Source organism: Canis aureus, chromosome 19 (genome assembly GCF_053574225.1).
Source record: "Canis aureus isolate CA01 chromosome 19, VMU_Caureus_v.1.0, whole genome shotgun sequence".
Taxonomy (NCBI): domain Eukaryota; kingdom Metazoa; phylum Chordata; class Mammalia; order Carnivora; family Canidae; genus Canis; species Canis aureus.
Genome location: NC_135629.1, coordinates 21313913 through 21339726, shown reverse-complemented (window position 1 = coordinate 21339726; position 25814 = coordinate 21313913). Strand labels below are relative to the sequence as shown.

Genomic DNA, 25814 nt, shown 5'->3' with positions numbered 1-25814 from the left:
GTGGTTTTTTGTTGATGTTGTTTGAGGCTGTGACTGGTACTAAGACACTTGTAAATGTGGTATTCATGTTCCATTATCCTTTTAGTGCATGTCTGTTTAGTTTAGTTGACCACCAGCATATTTAAGACATTTGGAGTCTTAAAATGCAGGGTAAGAATCTGCAAATGTTCTCTTTAAAGGAAAGAAGCAGTAGATGTATATACTGTTCTTATGACTTTTTTTAAAACGAACATACAAAAACATGGTTTGAGCATTTTAATCAAAATAGCTAAGGGTACAGTAAATATGTTGAAATTTACTGTAGTTGAGCATAATATCAACTAATACGTGTTCATTCCTAGAGAGTTAAGTCATAATAAGAGTGTGTAGCCAATTTCATTTATTTCTGAGAAATGCATTATTTTGTCTATAAAAGACAATCATTCTGTGAAGAGGGTCTCATATTTGGAAAATATGAGTAACTATTACACTATTTCTCCTCAGGTCATGAGACCAGATGTTAATTATCCAAGGGCCACTTGTCAGAAATCTCAGCTAACCTGAGCACAGGCCCAGGAAGTAAACTTCATCTAATGCCCCCACCCCCAGGGATCCAAGTTAAAAAAAATAGAAGTCACTAGTCATTCTATGATTTTCAGAATATTTAGCACCTGGCATGGCTCAGGTACCAAGTCACCTGACTCCTGAACACATCCAGCCTTATACACAGTCTGATGGTTGAGACACCCTTTGGCTCTGTGTATATATGGCTTTAAGTTCATGAATATGTTTTTCTTTCTTTTTTTTTTTTAAGATTTTATTTATTCATGAGAGACACACACACAGAGAGAGAGAGAGGCAGAAACACAGGCAGAGGGAGAAGCAGGCTCCATGCAGGGAGCCTGACGTGGGACTCAATTCCAGGTCTCCAGGATCACACCCTGGGCTGAAGGTGGCGCTAAACCTCTGGGCCACCGGGCTGCCCAGAATCTGTTTTTCATAGGAAAAATCCGTAAGCCAATGATTCTCAAATTTTAATATTCATTAGAATTACATGAAGTGCTTGCAGAGTTCAGAGATTCTTATTAGGAAGAGTTGAGGTTGGACCCAGGAAAGAACATATTTAAAAAGGGCACCAGTTGGCTGGAGATATGCCAACAGGCCTTTGTTCAGACAAAGGTTTACTTTATTTTTTATTGTTTTAAAATATCTTCAATATTGATTGATTGATTGATTTATGAGAGACACACAGAGAGGCAGAGACGCAGGCAGAGGGAGGAGCAGGCTCCATGCAGGAAGCCCGACGACGTGGGACTCGATCCTGGATCTCCAGGATCACACCCTGGGCCGAAGGCGGGCTAAACTGCTGAGCCACCAGGGCTGCCCAAAGGTTTACTTTGGATGCCATGTCTACAAACTTAGTTATCTGGTTTTGTTGTGTTTTATTCTGACTAGATGGATGATTTCTAATAAGTGTTCAGGTGAAGAATAATGAGAAATGACAGCTAACTGTAAAGGGAACAGAAGAACAAAGAGAGGCAGTGAAAGGAGCGGTCTATGGGAATAGCATGTAGAGGCAAAAAGCTCCTCACACCTCAACAGCTTTTTGGATCAATGAATTTATTAACATGTACTTTGATTGCTAATTATATTAATAAGACAGCATCAAGAACAAGTTTAGTTGTGTTTCAGAATACTCTACTCATTGTACTAGGACAGGTACAAGGTCTTTGGGGGAAGACTTCCTTTGAAATAGCTCATTTGTTTATTTGGGAAGTTAATTTAGCACCTCTCCCCCACCCCCACCCCACCCCCCCACGAGATAAACACGTTGTCACTGCACTTGAAGCAATAAATTTCTTGTGTATAAATCTTCATCAGCATGTCCTGGCATGGAACTACTGGGTCAAAAATAAGAATTTTTAGGTGTTTTGATATATGTCTAAAAGCTTTGCAGAGAAAGGATTAGGTATTCACATTTCCACCTGTATTCCTTTCTAAAAAAATATCTCAAGTGGGGATGCATATAAGTCAATAAGCATAATGGCAAATAATCTCTGTATCCATTATCCAACCTTAACAAGTCTGTCAGTTTCACCATATTGGTTTCCGCTGCCCTTTTCTTTCCTTCTTTTCTTTGTTCCTCTTCTTTTATTCCCTTTCTCCATTTTTCCCTCCCTCCATTTCCTTTCTTCCTTTCTTTCTCCCTCTTTTAAAGAGAAATAAATTATTTTGCCAAGTCTTTGGTCTCACCCCCACCCCCTACCTTCTCAAAAGCCCTGCCCACTAAGAGATAAAAGGGTCCTGGATCTTAGGGCGGAGTTAGCGGTTTATTTTGCAGGGGATGATTGGATGCGCGGGATTGGGTCTACCCTCTTCAATATTTCTAAAGACGTACATGATAGAGCGCGGACTTCTTTGCCTGCCACTGAAACCCTTTCATTGTCTGGCCCCTCCACGACTTTGGCATCACCGTCTCTGTGCATTTCCAGCTCTTCCTTTTCTGATGACCTTTGTATAAGCTCTCCTTGGAAAGCCCATGTCCTCTTCTCTGTCTGGGAATCCTTCACCAACTCCTCCAGAGTAGAGGCAATATTCACAATATTTAAGACCTGGGATGGCACAGGCATAATTTGCCTGTACATCCATACCCCTGGATCCTGGCTGACCATTGGGTTTGTGCTGAACCCAGATCTAAGACTTGTAGACAAGCCCTTCTTGGCCCAGCCACCCCTCCTCTGAACTCTCTTGGCACAATGTGTTTACCTGCATGAATCCTCATGCATGCCGGTGACTTCCAGCTCCCTTGGGTCTCATCTCTTCCCATTCCTTTCCCAGGTACTGTCCTCCAGCTACTCCATCACTGCCAGTGCCCTGAACAGATTGTACTGTGTCGTACCAACATGGCTTTACATGTATTGTTCCTTGGATCCAAAGTCCTCACTCCCTTGTTCCCCAACTCAATTGCTACTAAACCTTCAGATATAAGAGGTTAATTCCAAGACATAAAAGGTGAACTAGCTTCCATGGAGAGGGAGAGATCATTCTAGGGCAGACCCTGAAAAATTTTCAAATCTCCAAACCCACTCATTAGATCTGAGTGCCACGGTGGGTTGAATAGCAAACTTCCTATCTTACTGGTATTTTGAGTTGTCTGCATGCCAACATGGCTGAGGTTATAAAATGTAGTGGATGAAAAATGCTGTTCTCCAGTCACCTGGCAGATGTGTCATTCTGTGTCACCTACCAAGACTGCTGAGTTTCAGGATCCCCTTTATGAGGGGTAAAGGAGGTAATGGGAAACCTTCTCTACCCACCCACATACTAGACCACTATTGCACTACTTTTTAGCTGCTTCTGGAGTGAATGGAAGTTAAAGCAAACTCAATCTGAGTCCAAGTGGTTCTTTAAGCCTTTTGTCCAACTAAACAAGACATTTGGGGCCAGCCTAGCCCACGAATAGAGCTCTCTTGTTTCCCTTCCACCCCCACCACTTCCTTTCATTTGGGATGTTTTTGGTGAGGATTAGATGCTTGGAGCCACAGCAGCCATCTTGCAGCCATGAGAAAAGATACTGTCAACATAGTCAAGGTAGCAGACCAGAAAGATAAAAAGAGCAGGCAACTATTTTGGCATTGTTGAGCTGCTTAACCAAACAAGCAAGCTCATATCTACAAACTTCTGGTCTTGAAATAAAAATTACTATTGCATCAGGCACTAATATTGTTCCTTTCTGAAGCAACAACTAACTGCAACAATACTTAAAATATTCAATACCCTTCACTCCTTTGACAGATATGCTAGATATCCTGGAACTGTATTTACAAAGTCAAAAAAATTAGACTTTTTAAAAAGAGATTTTATTTATTTATTTGACAGAGAGCACAAGTAGGCAGAGTGGCAGGCAGAAGGAGAGGGAGAAGCAGGCTTCTTGCAGAGCAGGGAGCCTGATGCAGGGCTCAATCCCGGGACCCTGAGATCACGGCGTGAGCTGAAGGCAGACGCTTAACCGACTGAGCCACCCAGGTGTGCCCCCAAATAAGTACACCAGGTGTACTTATTTAACTCATTCTTTCCAACCATCAGGTCATTCAGCCTATTTACTGTTAAATTAACTTGCCTCTGGTAAAAGTATACTTGACTTGATTTCTTAGAATGAAATAAATCTAGAAAATTAAAAAAATACCTATCACTAGGCTGGTTTTGGTCAGTGTATGTTTAAGATTTTGATTTCATAAATCTAGTGACAAGAAAATGGAAAACCACTTGAATGACTCCATCTACCATAATCAATAGATATTGTAAGCTAATAGGAAGCCAGTTTCTGTGTTGGGCAGGGCAGGAGGACACAGGAGTGTGGAAGGTCCAGTTCTCATGCTAATGAGTTAGCAAGCCAAGTGGAGGAACGTAGCACACATGCCCCAAACCACAAATCAAGTCAGAACATAATAGATGCCAAAAGGGAGATCTAGATAAAGAGCTTGGGGATAATGAGATCAGACATCATAATCAGTTGTCTGTGACAGGCCGTAGTCACTCTATCTCTGGTTACCCAAATGAGGAAAGCAGGAAAAACCAGAAGACTGGAACAAAAATTTTCCAGTTTCCATCTTCCCCCTCCTCCTGGGTTCTCGCATTACCTTCTGACTCCCACATTCTCCCCACTCTGGTGTCCATTTTTAAAAAAGATTTTATTTATTCATTCATGAGAATACACAGATAGAAGAGAGAGGCAGAGACACAGGCAGAGGGAGAAGCAGGCTCCATGAAGGGAGCCCGATGTGGGACTCGATCCCGGGTCTCCAGGATCCCACCCTGGGCTGAGCCACCCGGGCTGCCCTGGTATCCATTTTTAAAGTAAATTCCTCCAAGTGAAATAAAACCACATAATTCTCTGCTCAGCATTTTTTGTTCCACTTGTCTCTGAATATTCAAGTCCAGTAAAGAATGTGGTCATTTTAATGGAGGAAATTACACAAAATCTCACCTCAAGAAGAGCCAGCAAAGACATTATTGATCAGAGGAGTCAGAACATAAGAGAAATCAAACAGGTAGTCCTTAAGAAGACCACTCCACTTCCCTCCCAAAAGAATGATAGAGTACCAGTTGACACTACAGAAAGGGTATTTTTGTGTTTTTGGTCAAGGAAAAGGGAGGAGGGAAAAACTTAGTAGGTTTTTGATTCACCCCGTGTCCTGCTTCCAGTCATGTCAGATAAAGAAACAGCTTGAAATTTTTATCTAAAAGTCCCAAGTCTTGAAGTCACTTCAAATTATGCAGTGAAAACATGTGAAAATATTTTAAGTTGCAATGTCAAGGCATAAATGCAATTCTCCTTCTTGGTAACATTAAAGAGACAGGTACATTAAAGCTATAATTATTTAGCTTCTAGGAGTAGTAATTTGGTCATTTATAAATTAAGATTTAAGTGGCCAGTCTACAGTAGGTGAACACGTAAACTGTTGGTTAAATATGTCTCTTAAAATTTCCCTGATTAGTTTCTATTGCCTGAATTATGCCAGTGTGTGTAGCTTTCTAGGATGGGGAATCTTATTTTCTGCCAGAGTATGCTATCTGAGATGCACAGGCTGTTTTTTGGTTAGGACGTGTGTTGGAACCTAGAGAGTGCAATAAACGGTTTCATTTTCTTGAAATACAGATGTGCTGTAATTTCAAAAGGCTTTGAAAAATTATTAAAGTTTCGATGCTGACTTAATACATGCCTTATTAGAACAGTCTCTAGAGATCATGAAATGGAAAATGCATGAGGCGATGAAAATTTTCCTTGTCTTTTTCACTTTTCTCCTTTTATTCCTCCATGTATTTTCCCCATGTGTTTCCTGAGTGCTGACCAATTTACATGGCAGTGTGCTCAGTAGAAGATGAAGAAGGAGAGAGGGAGGAAGCCCTGTCACAGGTATTCATTTGGCAGAGTGACATAAAGAGTGAAACTGTACAGTGTGTAATTCTTTCAACCCACAGTCACAAGCCGTTTAATTAGCATATCTATCTTGAGGAATTATGGGATACCCAGAGCTATTTCTAGAATTTGATTTGCATAATTGTTCTAATCCTTTATGAATATGGTGACATGTGGTCTGACAAAAGATTTTTTTTAATTTCTAAGTTACCTTATAAGTTTTATAAAGATATTAGAATTAAACACCTTTAGATATATATTTAATAACCTGCCTCTATTGAAAGGAACACAATTATACAAAGGCATAATTAGTTTTCCGCTAATGGCATATTACTTTACTTTTTGCTACTTGGAAAAAAACAATGTTGTTCACTGAAAGTTTGTCATTTAAAGTTTTTATCCAGCACCTCTTGGTGAGATTAAAATTCACTTACATATCCTAAGAAAATTTACAATTGTAATGGACTTCAGTGACATTCCCTGTCTTCAAAATTTCTTAATCCATGGGTAGATGACATATTTGAGTTGAGAATGGTGGCAGCAGGAAATGGATTTACACACATTTTCTTAGGTTTGGAATATTAATATTCTCAAGGCCAAAGTGTGTAAGTAAGTTTGACCATTTCTGATTTGAAGATTATTCCTCCATTTGGCTATCGGGTTTTCATAAAGATAGCACTTCGGGACTGTAATAAAGAGGAAAACCCCAATTTGGATATTTGAACACTGACTGCTCTCAAGCCTCACACTCCCCTTAATTATTCGCCCTACAGCTGGACTACCCGGCCCCAGCAGGTAGGAATTCTCATGTGGACCCTGCCTCTTGGCCACAGTGAAAGCTAAAACCAAGCAAATGGCCTGCCTACTGCCACCTAGGCTGACTTGCACCTGCTCTACTCTCACCAGAAAAATCCTATGATGTGAGTAATAACTTTTGTCATGTCCTTTGGGGGGTGTGCCATCATCAGTCACAAAATGCAAATCAATTTTGGGTAGGGGGTTGATTCTACTCTCTGCAGAACAGTCACTAAAGGAAAACACAGAAGCATCATTTTTAAGATCACAGAATCAAGTATAAAGTACAACACAATGATGCACTTTTGAAAACAAGGACTCCATCTGTATTGGCTGAGGCAGAGGTAGAAGTGTACAAGACCTGAAATAAGTGTGGCTTGATTATTTCTCTGGGGTTCTGGATGACTGCTTCAGGGCATCATCCAGTGACCTGGCTAGTGGGACGGCTCCACTATCTTCCCCAAGTGCCTTCCAGTCTCTGGGACCAAAGTAGCCAGATTCATTGTTGCATCTTCCTATTGGGGAGGAAGTGGAGGGTATAACTTTTTTTTGAGTGAGTGAGGCAGAGGACTTCTTCTCACATTCCATTCCTAAGAACTCAGTTATATGGTCAACTTGGCCAAGGGTTCTGGTAAGTGAAGGCTCTAGATGTCTAGATGAGTGGCCATGTGCCTAGCAAAAACATTCGGGAGGGAAGGGGAGGAAGAGGAAGAGGAAAGGGAGATAGAGAGAAATAGAAATAGAGAAAGAGGGAAGAGGGAAGGAAGGAAGGAAAGAAGGAAGGAGAGAGAATGGGAAAATGAAGGAATAAATTATGGAAGACAGAGTCCATCAGCCAGCCATGTCTTCCTTTCAAGGATTTTCCCCCTCCTAACCAAATCCAGGAAAATAGGGAATATTAATATGTGCTGTCCAAAGGATTGCTGGTTGCAGACAACATTCAACTCCCCATATCCCAATCGCAACACCATAGTTAGCGTTACTCTTCTGTGAGTCCCTTACTTTGAGCAGTGAATATTTTCTTTTAAAATTTTATACAGGAGCAAATATTCTTTCATATATTCACATTCTGGGCCTGAAATATTTTGCTCCTCTATTTTGAACTCCAACTCGGGATTTCAAAAATGTAACTCGAGTCAGTATTTTAGGAGCACAGGCTGGTTAGTGAAAAGACTTTAGTAAGATCCAAGCAAAGAGCGGTCATTAAAAGGATTGGTATCATCGGTAATACGTAAGACTGTGGCTGTCTTTCCCACAGGGGCCCTAGCTATCCAGAACCAAATTGCTTTGCTTCAAGACAACACAGGATAGTTGGAGGTCTCGGGAGGAGGGGCAATGGAGTAGAGCTGGCATTGAGATGGGAACTGCTGATAAGATACTGGAGATGAGTAGATGAGGCTGTCTTACACAATTTTGTTTACTTTCATATTTAAAAATTTTCATAGTAAAAAGTCTTTGTCTTGTTTGGATGGGCCACGTACGCTCAAGCCAGCCTCAGCTCTGCTGATAGAGAACAGGTCCATGTCCAGTGACACTGAGAAAACTCAATTTGTGAAGCTTCTTCAGTAGCTATTCAAATCTAACATAATAAAAAACACAGTCTTCTCCAACTTTTTCTGGTACAGCTGTAGAGTTTCTATGACAAAAACATTTTTTAAAAAATTGTATATCTTAATTAAGATGGCGAAAATCTAGATTTAAATAAACAATGTGGAAATGTGCTCAGCCATGCACCCCAAAGATGTGAAATCCTTCCTCTACGACCAAGGTTATTTTATCTGAGCCCCTTGCCTTAAGCTTTAAAGAGCTTATAAAAAACGGCTTCCTTGTTCTAGTAAACAACAGAGCTGATGTACAATGGATATTTCTGTGGTTGGGTATTAAAATGTATCCAATGTTTACCCTTCCATGACTTTGAATACAAATGGTACTTTTTTTATTTATCTTATTTTCAGGATAACTGTTTTGTAGAGCCCTATTTGGAGGTTTAACTTTTCTTTAATACTGTCATCTCAAATTCCGTTTGATACCAAAACAAAATTTATATAAACAGATGGAAAGTATCTTCAGACCAACCCAGTGGTTCTCACAGGGGGACAGTTTACCCCTGCTCTTTCACTTGGTAATGTCCAGAGATGTTTCTGGGTGTGACAGCTCAGGGAAACCACTGGCATCTAGTGGGTAGGGGACAGAAGTACTGCTAAACAGCCTATTAAACACAGGACAGACCCTCACAACAAAAAATGGCCTGGCCCGGAAGGTCAGTGTTGAGAAATCCTGAACTAAAGCGAGTGAATGCCTGGAAATATCCCCCACAGCAGCCATTCCAGGGGGCAGGCCATGCTTTTACCTGGCTGGCACAATTAATGAGTGGATGTTCGAGTCTTCCTTCAAAATCATGAAGTCCGCCATGGACACAACCAACGGTAGATATGCTCTATGTACACGGTATAGATTAGACCATGCCTTTTACCATCAGAAATCATGCCCACACCATGATTTTCCACTTTCTGGCTTTTAATATACAGGGTTTATTTAAATGCTTAGTAGTGTGAGTTACTCAGTTACACTTTGCTGCAACATTGGACTTTCTAAAGCATTTTGATAATTTATGGGCCCAGTGAAATAGAATGAAATCTGGAGATATATGGGAAAGTGGGCCTGGGAGAGGGGGCAGTTCAGAAGCTGTCACCTGGGAGGGTTTGCCTGGTGAAAGAGAGCAGTGGCTCCATGCCCTGACTGCTTCAGGGCTAGCATGAGAGCCAAGGGACCAGTGAGGCTGCAACCAGGCCTACATCCCTAAAATCTAATTCTAAGAAAATTTGAATAGACTTCTCAGATGAGCTATGGAACTGCTGCTAAAATTCTCAATTGGGACCTTTCTGTGACTGTCCTTTTAGTTAAGCGTTATGGTGAGGGGGAAAAAAACCCCAAACAGATTCACTTATGCTTGAGGCTCATAGGAACTTCTGAGGGTGGCAAGAGCAGACATTTAGCTACTCCACATTTTTTTTTCAAACATTTATTTACTCATGAGAGAGAGGCAGAGACACAGGCAGGGGGAGAAGCAGGCTCCATGCAGGGAGCCTGACATGGGACTCGATCCCAGGTCTCCAGGATCACACCCTGGGCTGAAGGTAGCGCTAAACCACTGAGCCACCTGGGCTGCCCTCCACTTCTAACAAGAAAGAGGTCTCAGAAAGGGGTGTCCCAGGGAAGGAGGAGATTTCCTATACAAGCGTATTCCTTTATTCTTTCTCTGTGGCTCTCAACCATTGGTGCACCATAGAGTCCAATAAGAGGCTTCAAGAAAAAAAAAAAAAAAAAAAAAAAAAAGGCCCAAAACTGAACCAGAATCTCTGAGGGTGACGGATGATGGAAAAAAAAAGCAGTGGTACTTCAAGAACAGCATATTAATGGCACCTCTAATTTTGGGAGACGTGTGTTCTGAAAGTGCCCTGATTTGGGGTGATGGGAGGGGCGCGGTTTGGAGGGGAGAGTATTAACTAAATTCACTAAAGGATTATGCTGTTAAAGATACTAGAAGAAATACAGTCCCCCTTTGTGTCGAAGAGGACACTGACCGTTAACAAACCAGGGGCGAGATGTGGAAGAAACAAAGAAATATCAACGCTGAGGGGATTACCTGAAATATATGGCCACAGGTTCAAGCAGAAAGATCAGAAAAGGGTGTCAGTGAATTTTTAGACAGTGATTCTCACTGAATACCCCAAATGCCCTGTTTTTAAAATTAAAATGGTCCCCAACTTTAATCTTCTAAAAAATTGGAAGTTAGTAAATTCTGAGCTGGATGAGATTTCCGATATTAAAACCAGTGAAGAAGAAAATTGGCTTACGTGTGTCATCTCTCACTGGACTGACTTTGTAGAGCTCCGACAACAGAACAACACTGAAACGCTGGGAGGACAGGCCTTCGGTTAGAGAGGAGGGTTTGTAAGGAAACGGTTTTGGCCCAAAGTTTTCCATAGTTAAAAAGAAAGTGTTGCTTTAAAAAAAAAAAAAAAAAGGTTGAAGTCAGAAATGATAGTTTTCATGAAAGTCGATGTTTGCAAAGGAATCCAAAGGTCCACTTGAGTTTGGCCAGTAGGTTCTGGCCTAAGATTTCTATCTTAGAATGGACAGAATCCATTCACAATATTTACATCAAAGTAGATTGCTGACTTTAACTTTTCGTGTGTAAATTCTCACTTTGCCTTATCTTGCAGAAATTCTGGCCTATGAAGTCTGGCCAACTTCAGCGAGAGAGGATCCTGGGGGTGGGAAGAAATAGTACCACAGTCTTTATAGGGCAAGACTTTGTGTGCTTTGCATACAATTTTAAAGAATCTCCATGGAACATGATCACAAGTTTTTTTTTGAAACAATTATTTGACAGGTGCTAACTCTGGTGACAAGCTAACAAAAAAATACTAGCCAATTAAAGCTGTACACTAAAAAGAGCTGTTCCCCAAAAAGGATGTCTTCCCCCCAATAAAAGCAATAGCCAAGGGGAGAGGTACCAAATAATAAAGATCTGTTTCTTTGAATGGTAGTGAACAAGTACTATGGTTTACCGCTTGTAGTGATTTTTTTAAAGTGGAATTGGTATATGTAAAACTAAAATTTTATAATAGTTTGTTATATGTTTTTTAACTTGGGTGAGGATGGATGATTGACCCCATCAAGTGCTTACGACTTATGAAAAAGGATGTCTCAAACATTATATGAAAGTGACATTTACCAAAACTGCAGAAGGGCATTTCTTTACCCGTAATTCCACTTGCTGAAGTCGATGTTTTTTCCAACAAACTCACTGAGGAATGCTTCTCGCACACAAGCTAAATTGAACCAAAAATAATACTCCTATGCCCAGGTATGGTAATTAGTACAGCAAAATCCCATACATTTACGGGACATGTTAGCCCCTAGGGTAAAGTCAAACACAATGTGCAACTGTGAGCCCTGCCTGAATAAGTACCTACAAAATGGACAATTTTTTTTTTTTTGGCAACAGTTAGTGGGTTGGCAGGTTGAGTTTAGTCAGTTAAACACATTTCATAAGTTGTTTATTTGCGACGTTGATTCCATTTACAATACTTGGTGGGTTTCTCAGGGCCAGGCCAGGCATCACCGTATGGCTAGCACCTAGCATCCTGCCTAACTGCTTGTGAGAAACGCTTTATCACTACTTGCTGAATCAATACAGTGAAATCCCAGGAGTCCATTCCTGATTACAACCAGTTTTGCACATCACAATTTTCCTTCGTGTTCCAAAACCTCACTGATTTACACATTGTTTTTTTGTACTACCTTAAAATTCATGCAAACAGAACTTTCCTGTATGTAAAGTGAACACAAGAACATACTGTTAAGTGCTATTTTACCAACTTTGGGGGCGTTACCCATTTCAGAACGTGAGCTAATAGAAATCTGCTTGTAATAAAAACTGACAACTGTGACAAAAATAAGGATATAATATTAAAATAAATCAAATGATATACAATACTGTCATTATTCTGATACAGAATTTTTACACAGCAATATTGATATAGGTACACATGGCAGGATGTCAGGTAATCCATTATAAGAGACCTTCTGGTTACAAATGGGAGTTTAAATTACAACTTCATACCGATTTTAAAATGGTAACAAGTGGTATGCCAGATTAAAATCAATCCCTCTTCAAGTGACATTTTCTGGAATATCTCTAACTGTGAGATTTAAAAAAAGTAAACTTCATAAAAAGAGAAATAAATGTAATGTTGTATTGGAGAACCTTAAAAAAAAACAAAAACAAATCTAGAAATAGGGACTAAATTGACTTTCCATTTCCCTCTGGACTTACTCACACCTGCCACACAGCTGACCTGAAGTCATGTTGCATGAATAGGTCCATGAAAGCTTGGAAGCACCCCAACCTCTACTCTGTCTAGAGAAGTCTGGAGTGTCTAGTTCAACTACACATCCTTCACTGTTTAAGTATTAGGCAAAAAGCTTGATTCTTAACACTGACTCTGCCAGCAAGTTAGAGAATATGGAATGACCCTGTTCCCCACTTTAAAATGCTAGAGGGCTGGTGAGGGAAATGGTGAAGAATAATGTGAGAGCCTTAAAATTCTTTGAGGAGAGAAAAGAGACCTGAGGGTGTGTGTGTGTCTGTGTGCGTACGTGTGTGTGTGTGTGTGTGTGTGTGTGTGTGTGTGTGTGTGATGGGCAGGGCTGGGGAAAGGGAATTTAAGAAAAAAACGTTTCTGTAACAAAAGATCAAATTCTTACTCTCCTCATTTCTGTGAAAATGGGTGAGTTTTTGGCATCTAAAGAGCCAAGCCAAACCAAAACATAAACAGGGAAATGAGAACTGGTTCCATAATGCCTTGCACTTTACATTTGTATCCAAAATTAAAATCCTCTTTCAATAAAAAAAAAAAAAACATCATTTAAACATCAAAGATAGAAATGTTACTTGGATAGTTGAGGAAGCAACAGCATTTCTTTCTGGCATATTATTTGTTTGGCACAATCACAAGTAAATAGACTTTAGAGACATCATGTGGCTGTTCACATTTAAAGTTTCTGCTCTCAAGTGATTACTTTCGGGCTAAACAAATAAATCGATTAAATGAAGTCCGTAAACAGGCTAAGCCCGGCATACATGGACATGTGTGATGCATTCTCCGCCCAAAAAATGGAACCTAAGATAAAAGAAGAAAACTGAGTCAGAGCAAGAAACATTAAAAAACAAAAACCAGAAATAAACTATTCTGCAGAACTCTTTTTGAATAATAACAGCTAGTGTTATATTGAACGTTAACTCTTCATCAAGCAATACGCTCATTTTATGTATTATCCTTTTTCGTCCTTACAACCGCTCTGTGAAGATGACAAATGCTTGAATTATGCCCATTTTCCAAGTGAGAGATTGAGACACAGAGAGATTAGTAATTTGCCCAAGGTCCCAACTCAGAACTTGGAGCTTGGCTGGCAGCTGGACCAGAGAGACCAAGCTTTTAACCACAAAGCTATACTGCCTTTTACTTCTTCATTTCAATTCTTTCTCTAGCATCCTACTAATGAAGCTCCTTAAGGAGGGCATGACATTAAGGGGATGACCACATTGATATAATGAGTAAATATGAAGTCACGGACAATGAGCAATATACAAACTCACATGTTTGCACACAGATTGGCAGAGGGGGGTCAAAATTCTGGGAAGTGTGGGTAGGGAAGAAACAAAAGGGAAATTAAGGAAGAAGTCAAGCTGGAGTCATGGAAAAGGAACAAACCAAACCCTGACCTAGGGAGAGCCAGTAGAGAACGGGTGGCTTCATTCCAAGAGTCATCCAAGTGGTATTTCTGAGTCTTGCCCATGCCACCAATGAAGCTGGGTTGAGGATGGTCAACCAGAAACTGGCATGGTGGTCCTCTGTCTCATGGGCGGTGGAGTTCCGCAAAGTACATATACTTTCCAGAGGCAAAGAACAAAATTCATTCTCTCTCCAATACCCCCCCCCCTCCGCCCCCATCGGCGCCCTCTTGAGAATCCCCTTTGCAAGTATAGGGAGAAAGTTTAACCCCAGCCCTGGAGGTGACAGATTGTCACTGAAATGGGATGGTAAATTACACTGGCCCACAGTAATGTGAGAGAGGCAAGCTACTTAGAGACTCATGCCTCAGAGATCCTTCTACAGTTTCCACATGGCAGAAAAATGCATCCTGTTTCTCAACTCAGATGCTTTATTCAGTATCGTTCTAGTGTATTTCCTATTCTACTCCACCCAAAAAGGCCACCCCATGCCAATTATCCCTGTCCTAATGAGAATGTCTGAGATGCATCTTCCAGATGCCTTCTAAATGATTTCTCTGTACATTAAAAAAAAATGTTGTCTGCAGACAGTGACAGAACCATTCTAACTTTACTTTGGGGTTGAACTAATAGGACAGACCCAACTGTACAGTAGTCCAGAAATGGTCAGGGCTGATTGTGCTGGGCATCATCTTTGGGTTGGTACCATGCTCATGTTCTTCTTACCTCCTCTTTCCTTTTTTTTTTCTCTTCCTCTTTCTTCTTTCCTGCCTTCCAGTTCCAAAATGGTTCTGGAAGGGCCAGGGAAATGATGGAGATCAATAAATACAAAAGGAAGAAAGGGAAGCAACAGGCAGACATTGACAGGCAGGTGGTGAAGAGGCAGAGCCACCTCGGGTTCCTCTGCCATTTGGCAAGGGCCTTATTTTCAAGGCTGTAATGACAGTGCCTACACGCGGGTGCCACAGCTCCATGCAGGCCGTCAGCTCCATGCAGGCTTGTGCTCAGAATGGTTCTGCCACTGTGTGTGTCAAAGGGCACATGGATGGCTAGCTCATTTGTTGGCACTGAGACTATTGTCAGAGGACGTGGACCTGGCTGCGCTGGCTCAGACAATTACAAGTGGACAGTACGAGAAGTTATAATCCCTGACCTTTATGATCTATTCTAGCCCTGAGACTTGGAGAGCCTCATTTTGTCACATATGTCACTATATGGGCAAGTGGTTCTCAGATGAGGGTGCTTCTGTCCCCAAGGGGACATCTGGCAATATCCAGAGACGTTTTTGATTGTCACAACTTGGGGGAGGGAGTGTTAGTAGTGGGTAGAGGCCAGGGATGCTGCTGGACAGCCTCCAATGCACAGGACAGCCCCTCAACAATGAGACTCTCTGGCCCAAAGTGCCAACGGTGCCAACGTTGAGAAAAACAAATACAACAGCAACACCCAAGGTAAAGAAGCCTGAGATAGGTGAAATGTAACTATAATGAACATGTCAAACCATTACACATGGACAACACCAAGCATGTTTCTTTTATTCACCCATTCAGCTAATATATACTGAGTGCCACTGACACAGCACTCCATAGTTGAGATGCTACAGATAGAGTGATGAACAAAACAGGAAAGGCCTCAGCCCCTCATGGGGTGTAAATTTTAATGATGGAAGACAGATAACCAGTAAGATAGTTTAAGCTCTGAATAGGCACCCCCATGGAGCTTGCAGTCCTGTGATTTGTGTGCATCAAGACACCATGGCCGGCCTCTGGCCTTCATGTGGGCTCCCAGTGCCTTGAAAACAGGAGCAAAGAAAAATAATGGTGGCAGCCTGCAATGCAGGCTTCATAAGGCACTGCATGTCAATGTCACACCCAACCTGTGTGCCAGATTTTTGCCTTGTTTTGACACAAGCTAAGTGGCTTCCTCTTGAGGTGAAATTACTTGGCTAACTGCAGTCACCCAGCTAAAAGGGAACATATCACAATCAAATGCAGTCCCACTTTCTTCCAGATTTTGCTCTTTTCTCAAACACCACCATTCCCTCCAATGCCAAGCTCTTTGAAGAAAGGACATCTTATTTGTAAACACATGATACTTAGCCTGGTACACAGGAGGCACTTAAGCAAATACAAGTTAAAAGCTGGTATCCTTCCAACGCCCCCAACCCCAAGACTGTGCGCTGCCCAAAGGCAGAGGGGTAGCCTTCCCAGGTCCTGTTATCTGCACCTGCACATAGTGGTTTTCCTCCTCCCCTTCCATCTGTGAGCTAATGACAAAGAACATCATTTCTGACGTTATACACTTAGTAGATGCTTGGGAACTCCTCCACTGGCCTACTCACTAGCTCTACACATTTTGTGTGACAAACTTAAGAGGTGTCTTATAGTCACAGGTGTCTTATAGTCACATGAAAAAGTATACAGAAGGTGCATATTCAGAGGCACAAATAAATATGGCCCAGGAGCTAACCATTCAGTCCCAACCTGAGGGTTTATTTTAGAATAAACTCAATCCAATGTGATCCATTTGCAGCACCTTTAAAGGGAAAATAGCACAGAAACAAAGCAGAGTATTGTTTGTGACTTCTCTCAAAACAGTCAATTTTAAAGAAAAAAATATAACAAAGGATTGATGGAGGAAACCCTGGTTGTGTCACATGAAGAGCACGCACGGGTCTACTGTGGGACGGAGGTTTGGGGTAGGCAAAATGGGTGAAGGGAGTCAACTTGAATAGTGATGGATGAGGATCATTTTGTACTTCAGACCGACGTCAAAGCACAATGTTGTGACTGTGATTGATTCAGGTTGTATACCTGAAACTTATATAATTTAGACACCAATTTTACTTCATCAAAACAATGTGCAATTTTTAATGAAGCCAGTTTTGTTATAACTTTTGTCAATAAAGTTACACAGTTCAAAAAATTTCAGATAATGTAATAGCACATAAAATAGAAACTAAAAGTCTCACAGTACCTGTCCCATTCCCACAAGTTTCCAGCTTTAGTAATTAGGAAGATTGTCAACATACTTTAATTTGGTCAAGTCTTAAGAGGTCTCTTCAAATTCTTTCAAAGTATATATCCATGTAACCCAAAACAATGCAAGGATTTATCTCCTTGTGAGTAGAGGGTTAACATGAGATCTCATCTCCCATCTCACTGTGTCCTTGGAAAGAATAACAGAAAGGAAGGAATAGGGGAGTGAGGCTCATGGGTTGTGTGGAACTTCATCTGGGCTGCGGAAGCTGTTGGCATGCAAGCCTGGGCAAATACTTGCAAGAAGTAAGGATGGTAGCTCCTGTGAGTCAAGGGGACCTACCCCCCACACCCTACCCCACACACACTCGGGCTCTCATTTGGGGCAACCACAAGTACCCCATGTGGAAGAGAGGGCAAGCGAAGTTGTGAGCTCACAATGCAATGATGCTGCTGTATCTCTTACACTGTGTCCTGTGGGGCTAGGTAAATGTAGTGTTAGGCCAGTGGTGCTCAAGCAGTGCAACGTCCATCTCCCCAACTGTCACAGGGGAAATGTCACAGTCTGGAGACATATTTGGTTGTCACAACTGAGAGAGGGAGACTACTGGCATCTAGTGGATAGAAGCCAGGGAAGCTGCTAAAGATCCTATGATGCACTGAGTGGTCCCAACAACAAAGAGCTATCGGGCCCATCCTGTCAACAGTGCCCAGGCTGAGAAACTCTGTATATCTACCTCCTCTGAGTCTGACAATGAACTTGTATTCACACCAATGATGCTGCCCAGAGAGAGAAAATGTAGATAGTGGCTCCTGACATCTGTGATAGGAAAGATGAGGAAATTAATGTATTAAGCTTTCATCCACCCATCTTCCACTAAATTCTGTAGTTATATTTTAGTTAAATATATTTTTATATATTTTATATATTTTTAAATATTTTTTAAAGGTAAACTCTATCCTGAAAGTACGTTTACAATGTTTCATCATAGGTTAGTTCTGAAACAGAAACTAATAAATTTTAAATCTTCCTTTTTTTTAAAAAAAGACAGACAAGCCCCAGGTTTTAATTTAATTTTTTTTTTTTTTTTTCAGAAAAGGAAAATGTATTGGTCAAATTTTAAAGTGTAGCTAAAAAAAAAAAAACAAAAAACAAAAAAACTACCAGAAAACAAAAGGCAAAACGGGTACTAAAAATGTTAACATAAAAAGTGAAGCAAAAACAATTTTGGGGGAGGAAACAGTCATTTAAATTGAATAATTTATAAAATGATAAGTAATAAAAATGAAAGTATTAATCACATAAACTTTCAAAGCCAAGCAGTAATCAGAATGGGATGGAGATAGCCAATCTTTTAAACTCTGAAAAGTTTAGGTATTAATAAAAATACTAAAATAGTGGGGGGTTTTAAAAAATATTTATTTATTTAACAGAGAGAGAGCAAGCGAGTACAAGCAGGCAGAGTGGCAGGCAGAGGAAGAGGGAGAAGCAGGCTTCCTGTTTAGCAGAGTGCCCGCTGTGGGAGTCCATCCCAGGACCCTGGGATCATGACCAGAGCCAAAGGCAGACACTTAACCAAATGAACCACCCTGGCACCCCAAAATAGTGTTGTTTTTTTAAATTGCAAAATATTCCTTGTAGACATATGATTCAATAGTTCATCCCTAACTTTAAAAATTGCTAAGAATGAATACATGTTAAAACTTATGACTAAAAGTGTGTTTGGAAAACATACTATTCTTCTTAGGTGAACTGATATTTCATTCTATTTTTCAATTATCAAATATAAAGTTAAAAATTGTACAATTATAAAATTATAGCCTAGCAGTTACTATAAACTCCACACATTAGTTGATGTATCTGAAATAAAATAGTAGACTGAATTCTGTGACTATCAATTCCTACTTGAAGTTCACAATTTCATTCATCAAATACTACTCGCTTTATCAAAATAAACAGACATTTGTGGCTAATGTCTAAGCCGAGCCAGAACGGAAAGTTTAAAATTTAAACAGGTGTAATCCCCACTTATTAACTGTCTTGTGTTTTTAAAACACCAATCTCTGTGACCACAACCAGTTAATCCCTTTACCAAAAAAAAGGAAGAAAATAGAAAAGAATGATCACATCACATTAAAAGAAAATTTTCTATGCAGCGTGTATACTTTTGCCACATACTAATGAGCCATTAAAACTGTAATTTGAAGTTGAACACTGTGTATTACATTCACCAGGATATATTTGCAAAAAATATTCTTCTCAAGTTGTTTTGAATAGAATATAGTGGAGAGAAGATCTGGAAGTAACTAGATTTTTACCAGGATAAATTAATATCACCTAGAATAAGTAACAACTCCAGGACCTACTTTAAAAATAGAAATGACATATGAAAATGTATTTTCAAGACAGAAAAGTATCCAGTAGGAAAAGCTGTAAAGCATGAGTTCTAGTAACACTTTTCAAGTGGGCAACCGAATGGGGGAAGAGTCAAGATCTGACATAAAACCTTTATTTTATTTTATTTTTAGTCCTTTCACTCTTTTATCACTTAATTCTGCTATGAAAAGCATAATTTGTTATTAAAGACTTCATTACTCAAACTGTGATTAAAAACGAAGCTGTAGAGATGTATCTGGATTTCTGGGAGAAAAATGATTTTGTTTACTCTCAGAAATAACCTTGCACTACACCTGAACTGGAAGCTGTCCAGGCACCCAGGGAAACAGAACTGGGTTCTCTTATTAAAATCCCTCGGATTCGGAAAACTCATCAGAAATACAGGTCGTGACAAATTCCCCTGGAGGACCATTATCTTATCCTACACAACCCAGTTTTGGTTAACTGGAGTCCAAAGTGCTCAGATGAAACCACTTTCAAGGTGGCACAAGGGTATGGTGATCAAGACCGCACAACCAATGGAGCATCAGACAGAAATGAAAAGTCCAGTGCTGCTCTGAGACCTCTCACCTCGTGACCTCAGCCAGATACCGAGTCCCTCTAAGGCTTAGTGTGTTTGTATGCAGAACGTGCTGGAAACAAATGTGTTTCACGGGCTTGTTGTGTTAAATATGAAATGCATATACAACATTTCATACAGAGTGTCTGGTGCATCAGAGCCTTCAACCAGTGGCAACTGGGCTTTGCCACAATTACAAAGAACACTTGCATAGAATGTGTTGCTCTTTGCTTGTTTTAGCAAACAGGCTGCATGATTCTGGTATGCAGGGGGTGTAAGGGTATGGTAAGACTGGACAAAAACAAAAACATTCTTAAAGGAAAAGATTAAGAGCAAACCTTGCAATGACAGTGGCTCAAATGTACAAAAGTTGAGACTCACACTCGATAAGGGTGATGACAAAACTGACATCAATGCCAAAGGTGGCTGGGCTGGTGTCATCTCCTCCCTGGGAGTTTGGCATTGAGACAGACAACTAACCGTTTACAACCTTTTCTGTCTTCAAGTGGCTAAGAATAAAAGGTGCATGTCATGTTTTATGATACTGAAGCCATGGGGACCAATGGTCTAAACGGAACAGGAAGTATTTCTCAAGGAAACCACAGGAGAGACAAGCTCTGTCTTCAGAGAGACTCAAACAAGTGGAGTCCCTATTACAGCTCACAGAGCTAAACATACACCAATTTCTTTCATTACCTTCACTCTAAGAAAGTCAAAATAGTAACTGTTATCTGCAATTGTCCAGCATAGGGAAGATGAGGGGCTCTACTGCTGCTTTCAACCCTAAACCACAGGTGGGGTAAAAAAAAAAAAAAAAAAAAAAAAAGGTAGAAGGCACGTCGTTTGCTTTGAAAGCCTTCTATCTATTTCAAAACAGGAGTATACAACGTTGGCCTAGAGAAAAAGTGGCAGAGAGACTGAGTTCTGCCTCCAGTCAAGCCACCTGGCCTGGGACAAGGCCTCTGCTGGCCCCGACTTCACTTTGCTACTGGGTGAAACCAGGAGATGGCGCTAGGGGAGCAAGGTATTGCTTGCTACCTGGCCTCTCTAGGGGATCTTACTGACATCCCACTCTTTCAAGTTTTGATTCAGAAGGGCCAAGACTCTTGAGGCTCCACACACTTTTCTGCTCCCTCCTGTCCCTAACCCATCCCCATTCCGCTTCCTGAAGTAATGTCACTGATTGGCTCTTGGAGACAGGAGCGTCTGCAACACAACCTGGAAAGTGCCATCCAATCCTGCCGATATACGGTCATGCCACTTACCACCAAAACTGTTCAAAAGTGTTGTTTAGGTCTTTAGGATACAGAATAAACTGAAAACTTAAATGTCTTTAACCTCTAGGATTATGAACAGTGTACTGAGTAGACAGAGTGAAAATAAAGGACCTTTAAAGATACAAGGATAACTGTACCATTGATGATTTTCTGCAAGAAACAAAACACAAAGTTATTTACTTTTTGCCTTATCAGTAGGTCTGATATCAAAAGGCTTTTCCAGAACTTCTGTACTCTGATTTCTGCAAAGCAGCATACATTTTTTTTGTCCTTAAATAATTTTTAGGCAAATTCATGCATTTGAAATTATCTTTATGAAATGTTTCTCATGTCATGAGAGTAATGACATGAAAAATGATTCACTAGAGTAAGGATGATAGAGGATCCAGTTCTTTAAAATAGGAGGGGAGGGGGAGAGGAGGGGTTTTCCATTGTCATCTTCTCTAACTTATAATTTCAAGCACATTACCCTGGGTTTCATGTCAGACAGGCCTTGTTGGGAGTTGAGTTACTGAGTTACTGCAACATACGAGAACCACCATAAATCCAAATATATATACTAACTTTACGAGTCAGCGGATGGCAGCTGTCTCCCACTTTGCCCATAGGTGTGCAAATCCTTATGCTCTTAACCCAGATACTAACAGCACAGCACATGCCTCCACCACACTGGGGGTCCTTGTCGCAGGCCTGAAATGTAACAAACAAACAGATAAATATAGATGGCGGGGAAGACTCAAGCTAAGGAAATCTAAAATTAGCAGTAAAAATGCTCTTTAAATCACCAACCACTAGGATTTTAATAATCAGACACATATAAAAAAAACTGTAATCTTCATTTGCTTGCACATATTTACCATAAAATCTGACGAGAAGAGATTTTCCTAGTTTTATAAAAAATGGCCTGAAGAATGGCCTACACATTATGAAAATCTTAAATAAACACACACAGAAAATCACCTCTATTTTTCTAGTGTTTTGTGGCTGAATTGGCTTTGAATTTGAAAAACGAGTCTGCGTTAGACTTATACCATACATGGCCATTAGGAACTACATAAATTGAATCATGAGATTTTATGACTATTAACTGCAGAATACATTGGGCCCAAATTTAAGAAGGGATTTAAATGGTCTCTAAATCTGGCATGAAATGCTCCAGACCCATAAAGGCACTGATGTAAATTTTAAAAGTGCTCATTTTCCCTTTCAAATATTTGCATTTTGGTTCATGAGACTTGATGTTTCTCACACCACTGGCTTGATTTTCACATTTCCTCTTTAAAGAAAGAAATTTCATAGGTTGGGAATGGACAAACCAAGACTTTTGTCTTATGTTACTTTTTTTCAGGTAACATGCAAAAAAAGAAATTATTGGCTCAGAGTGTACATATGTGTATATTACAAAGTCAGTTGAACACCTAAGATTAATCAGATTTAGAAATGCAAATGGCAGATGCAATTTTCGGCAATGATTACCGAAGGCATCTGTTCCCAATATAAAAATTGTAAATATAAATAATTAAAGAATCAACTATGGAGGAATTTTCATACTCTAAGTAGAAATAAATAACACAGTCTAAATTTATTTGCATGAAAATAGATCTGAAAAACAATTGTTCCTTCCTAGAGCTAACAAAAAATAGAATGCTTTGCTTAAGTAGTGTGTAATAATGTTTTGCTAGCAATAAGGCAAAAACACCCTGTACTATATAAGTAAGAAACTAAAAAGTCTATAGTTTAGACAAAAATTTAAATTTTTTTACATTTATTGTAAACAACTGAAACGCTCCTTCAAGATTCTTCTCCTTCAAAGTTTGGGGCCAGCCACAAGTTCTCAAAATATAAATATATGGGCATACCCTTATTCACTATTTTTTGTTAAAAATTACTAACCATCCTACTTTAGAGTTGGCTTATTTCCTTCATTAGAATTTTTTTCTCAGCCTCTTTAAAACTATATGGACAAAAGCAACAATTTTCACCTTGGGGTCTTAGGACATACACAGGAAAACATCCAAACATTTCCATTTTCCAATTTTTATCTGTACGCCAGGAATCATGTATACGTGGCCATTACATTCCATAAATGAGAGGTTCAGTACATGATCTTTTCCATTTTAACAAATCTATGCGGAATATAAATCAACATCAAAATAACTACACCTACTACCAAAAAATGTAAATATTTAAGGTGGAGGTTTCAGGCAGTATTTTCTGTCAACAGATGCTCAAGATCTGGAATTCTGAAGCTCCACTAACTCTTTTTATAAGACAATCAAAATCCAGCCAAAATCTTTCAAAAATTCAATCAATCACTTGGATGTTTAACATCCTGAAGACTATAAGTTACCAAGTTTTTCATTTGGCTCCAGATGGTTCCTGTCATGAAGACATAACTACATTTCTTTATTGCCACGTTGCTTAGAAAAATTTTAAAAAATTCTCTTTTTGTAACATTGAGTTAAAACAACAACAAAAACATCCCATGTAAGTTCACCCTGAATGTCTCTAACAGACAAACATCCAATGTGATAAAATTTCACTTCTGTAACAGAAAGCTTCACTTCTTGGAAATATTTACAAAGAAATGCATGGGTTTATATAATTTTAATTAGACTGCTGTTTCCTAACGCCCTTCATCCTTAACCCATTGCAGACCTATTCAAATAGTGTTGTCCTGTGAATGGAACAAAAAGATACTTATATTGCAAAGGAATTCTGGGCTCAGAGGATTAGGAGAAATTTAAAATGAGCCAGCAGGGGAAGAGGGGGGAAAAGCCCAATCATGTTCCAACACATATATTAGAAGGACCTGTAAAAACTTTTCTTTTTTCCAACCACACTAACAAAGCTATTCAAATACACTTTTAAAAAATCTGTATTTTAATAAGTACCACAATGTTTATTATACCTATAGGATATAACCAAATACTGTTACTGTACAAGGGCTTTCAAGATGCTATGGACCTATTAACTAACTTGGAGACTACGGAGCTTTATTTTCTCAAGACAAGGGCCGACTTCCCTCACATTTAACTATTTCATTATCTATTACCAGTTCAAACAGAGAGGTTTTATTTAAATCCCATAATGCGCACATGGATAACTGAAATAATGTAATGGAGGTGTAAAAAAATTTCAGACTTAAAAAAAAAGAAAAAAAGATAAAAGAGTAAAGCAGTCGAGGAGCCGGGCAATGGTAAGCGATTTTGCACTGTGGATGTCGACCAGAGTTTTAAATTTTGTACTCTAAACTCGTCCTGCAGGTCCACACACACAGGACTGTTGGTGGGAGTAGGAGAGGACTGAGTCAGTTCCCACTTCCGAAAATGAGGAGGACAACTTCTCTAAGTTGAAACAAACATCAACATTGTAACCTAACTCCATAATTATGTCCAGCTCTGGAGGTGCTTTATCAGGGAATTGCAAATGGAAAAAAAAAAACTTTTACGAGGAAAACCTCAAGACGCTAAAGAAAAAAAAAAAAAAAAAAAGAGAGAAAGAAAGAAAAAAAAAAGAAGCAAGCAAAAAGCCGTGGAAACCAAAAGGAAGCACCCCCGTTGCTTTTCCAAGCGCACACAGGGCCTCAGAGCAAGTTATTTCAAGGGGTTTTCCGTGGAGGGTGCAAGGGGGGGGTAAGGTCCTTGAGCAGAGGATTAAAGTCTCAGGATTGGGGTGTGTGTGTGGGGGGGGGTTCTCTGGCCGCTGCGCGCGTCAGGCAGGGCCTCCCCAAATCTTAAGGTTCGAGGCTGAAGTCTCCAAGAAGTGCCGGAGGAGATGTGAACGCGAACTTCCTGCAGCGCTAACACAAACGCAGACCGGGCTCGCGGAGGGAGCTGGCGGCGGGTTAAGAGGGGCGCGAGCGGGGGACGGCGGCTGGCACGCGGGTCACCGTCTCTTCCACGGTGCGCCCAGGGCGGCGGGCCGTGCGCCGCCCTCGGGTCCCGGCACCTCTCCCCGAGCCCCACGGGGCGCCTGGGGCGGGCGTCCCCGCCCGGGGGCGCCGCTCCCCGAGCCGCTGCCCTCCCCGAGCCCCAGGGGCGCAGCGCGGGCGCGCCTCCCCGGCGGCGGCGGCGGACAGGTGCGCCCGGGGCCGCTTACCCCTGTGATGACGGCGGCGTCCCCGGCGGGGGGCGTGAGCAGCAGCGGCGGCAGCAGCAGCAGCAGGAGCAGCGGGGCGCAGCGCGGGCCCCTCATGGCGCCCTCGGGACGGCGCGGCGGTTGCGGGGCGGTTGCGGGGCGGTTGGGGGCGCGGGGCCGGGGCCGGGGCGCGCTCGCTGGAGCGCGGCGCGCGGCGGGCGGACTGGCGGGCGGCTGGCGGGCGGCTGGCGCGAGCCTCCGGGCCGTTATAAAGGCGAGCCCCGCCGTGACTCACGCCGGCGCCCGCCCGGCAGCACGCGCGGGGGGCACACTCACACACACACGCGCGCACACACGCACACGCGCGCCCACCCCGGCCGGCCCGGCCCGGCGGCCCCGGGACGAGCACGTGCCGCGCGCGGCTCCCCGCGCCCCCGCCCCCGCCCCGGGCGCCACGCAGGCAGCGCCCCCCGCGGGGCGCCCCGCTCCCGGCCCGCGCCTCGTCTGCAGCCGCCCGCCCCTCGC

The 25814-nt window shown here is 41.3% G+C and overlaps 1 protein-coding gene across 1 annotated transcript; it reads right to left on the bottom strand.

The window, feature by feature from the left end:
- Positions 1–11743: 11743 nt before the first annotated feature.
- PROK2 (prokineticin 2) lies at positions 11744–25460 on the bottom strand. Its single transcript, XM_077858063.1, has 3 exons — positions 25311–25460; positions 21774–21899; positions 11744–13386 (listed from the first exon to the last, which is right to left on the bottom strand). The coding sequence occupies exons 1-3, from the start codon at positions 25404–25406 to the stop codon at positions 13282–13284; spliced, it is 327 nt and encodes a 108-aa protein (XP_077714189.1). The 5' UTR covers positions 25407–25460; the 3' UTR covers positions 11744–13281.
- Positions 25461–25814: the final 354 nt, after the last annotated feature.

Coding starts and splice junctions, on each gene's coding strand:
- PROK2 (XM_077858063.1), bottom strand. CDS start 25,406: ATGAGGGGCCCGCGCTGCGCCCCGCTGCTCCTGCTGCTGCTGCTGCCG. Junction 21,900..25,310: donor ACGCCGCCGTCATCACAGGG/GTAAGCGGCCCC, acceptor GTTACATTTCAG/GCCTGCGACAAGGACCCCCA. Junction 13,387..21,773: donor GCCATCCGCTGACTCGTAAA/GTTAGTATATAT, acceptor CTTTTATCTTAG/GTTCCATTTTTTGGGCGGAG.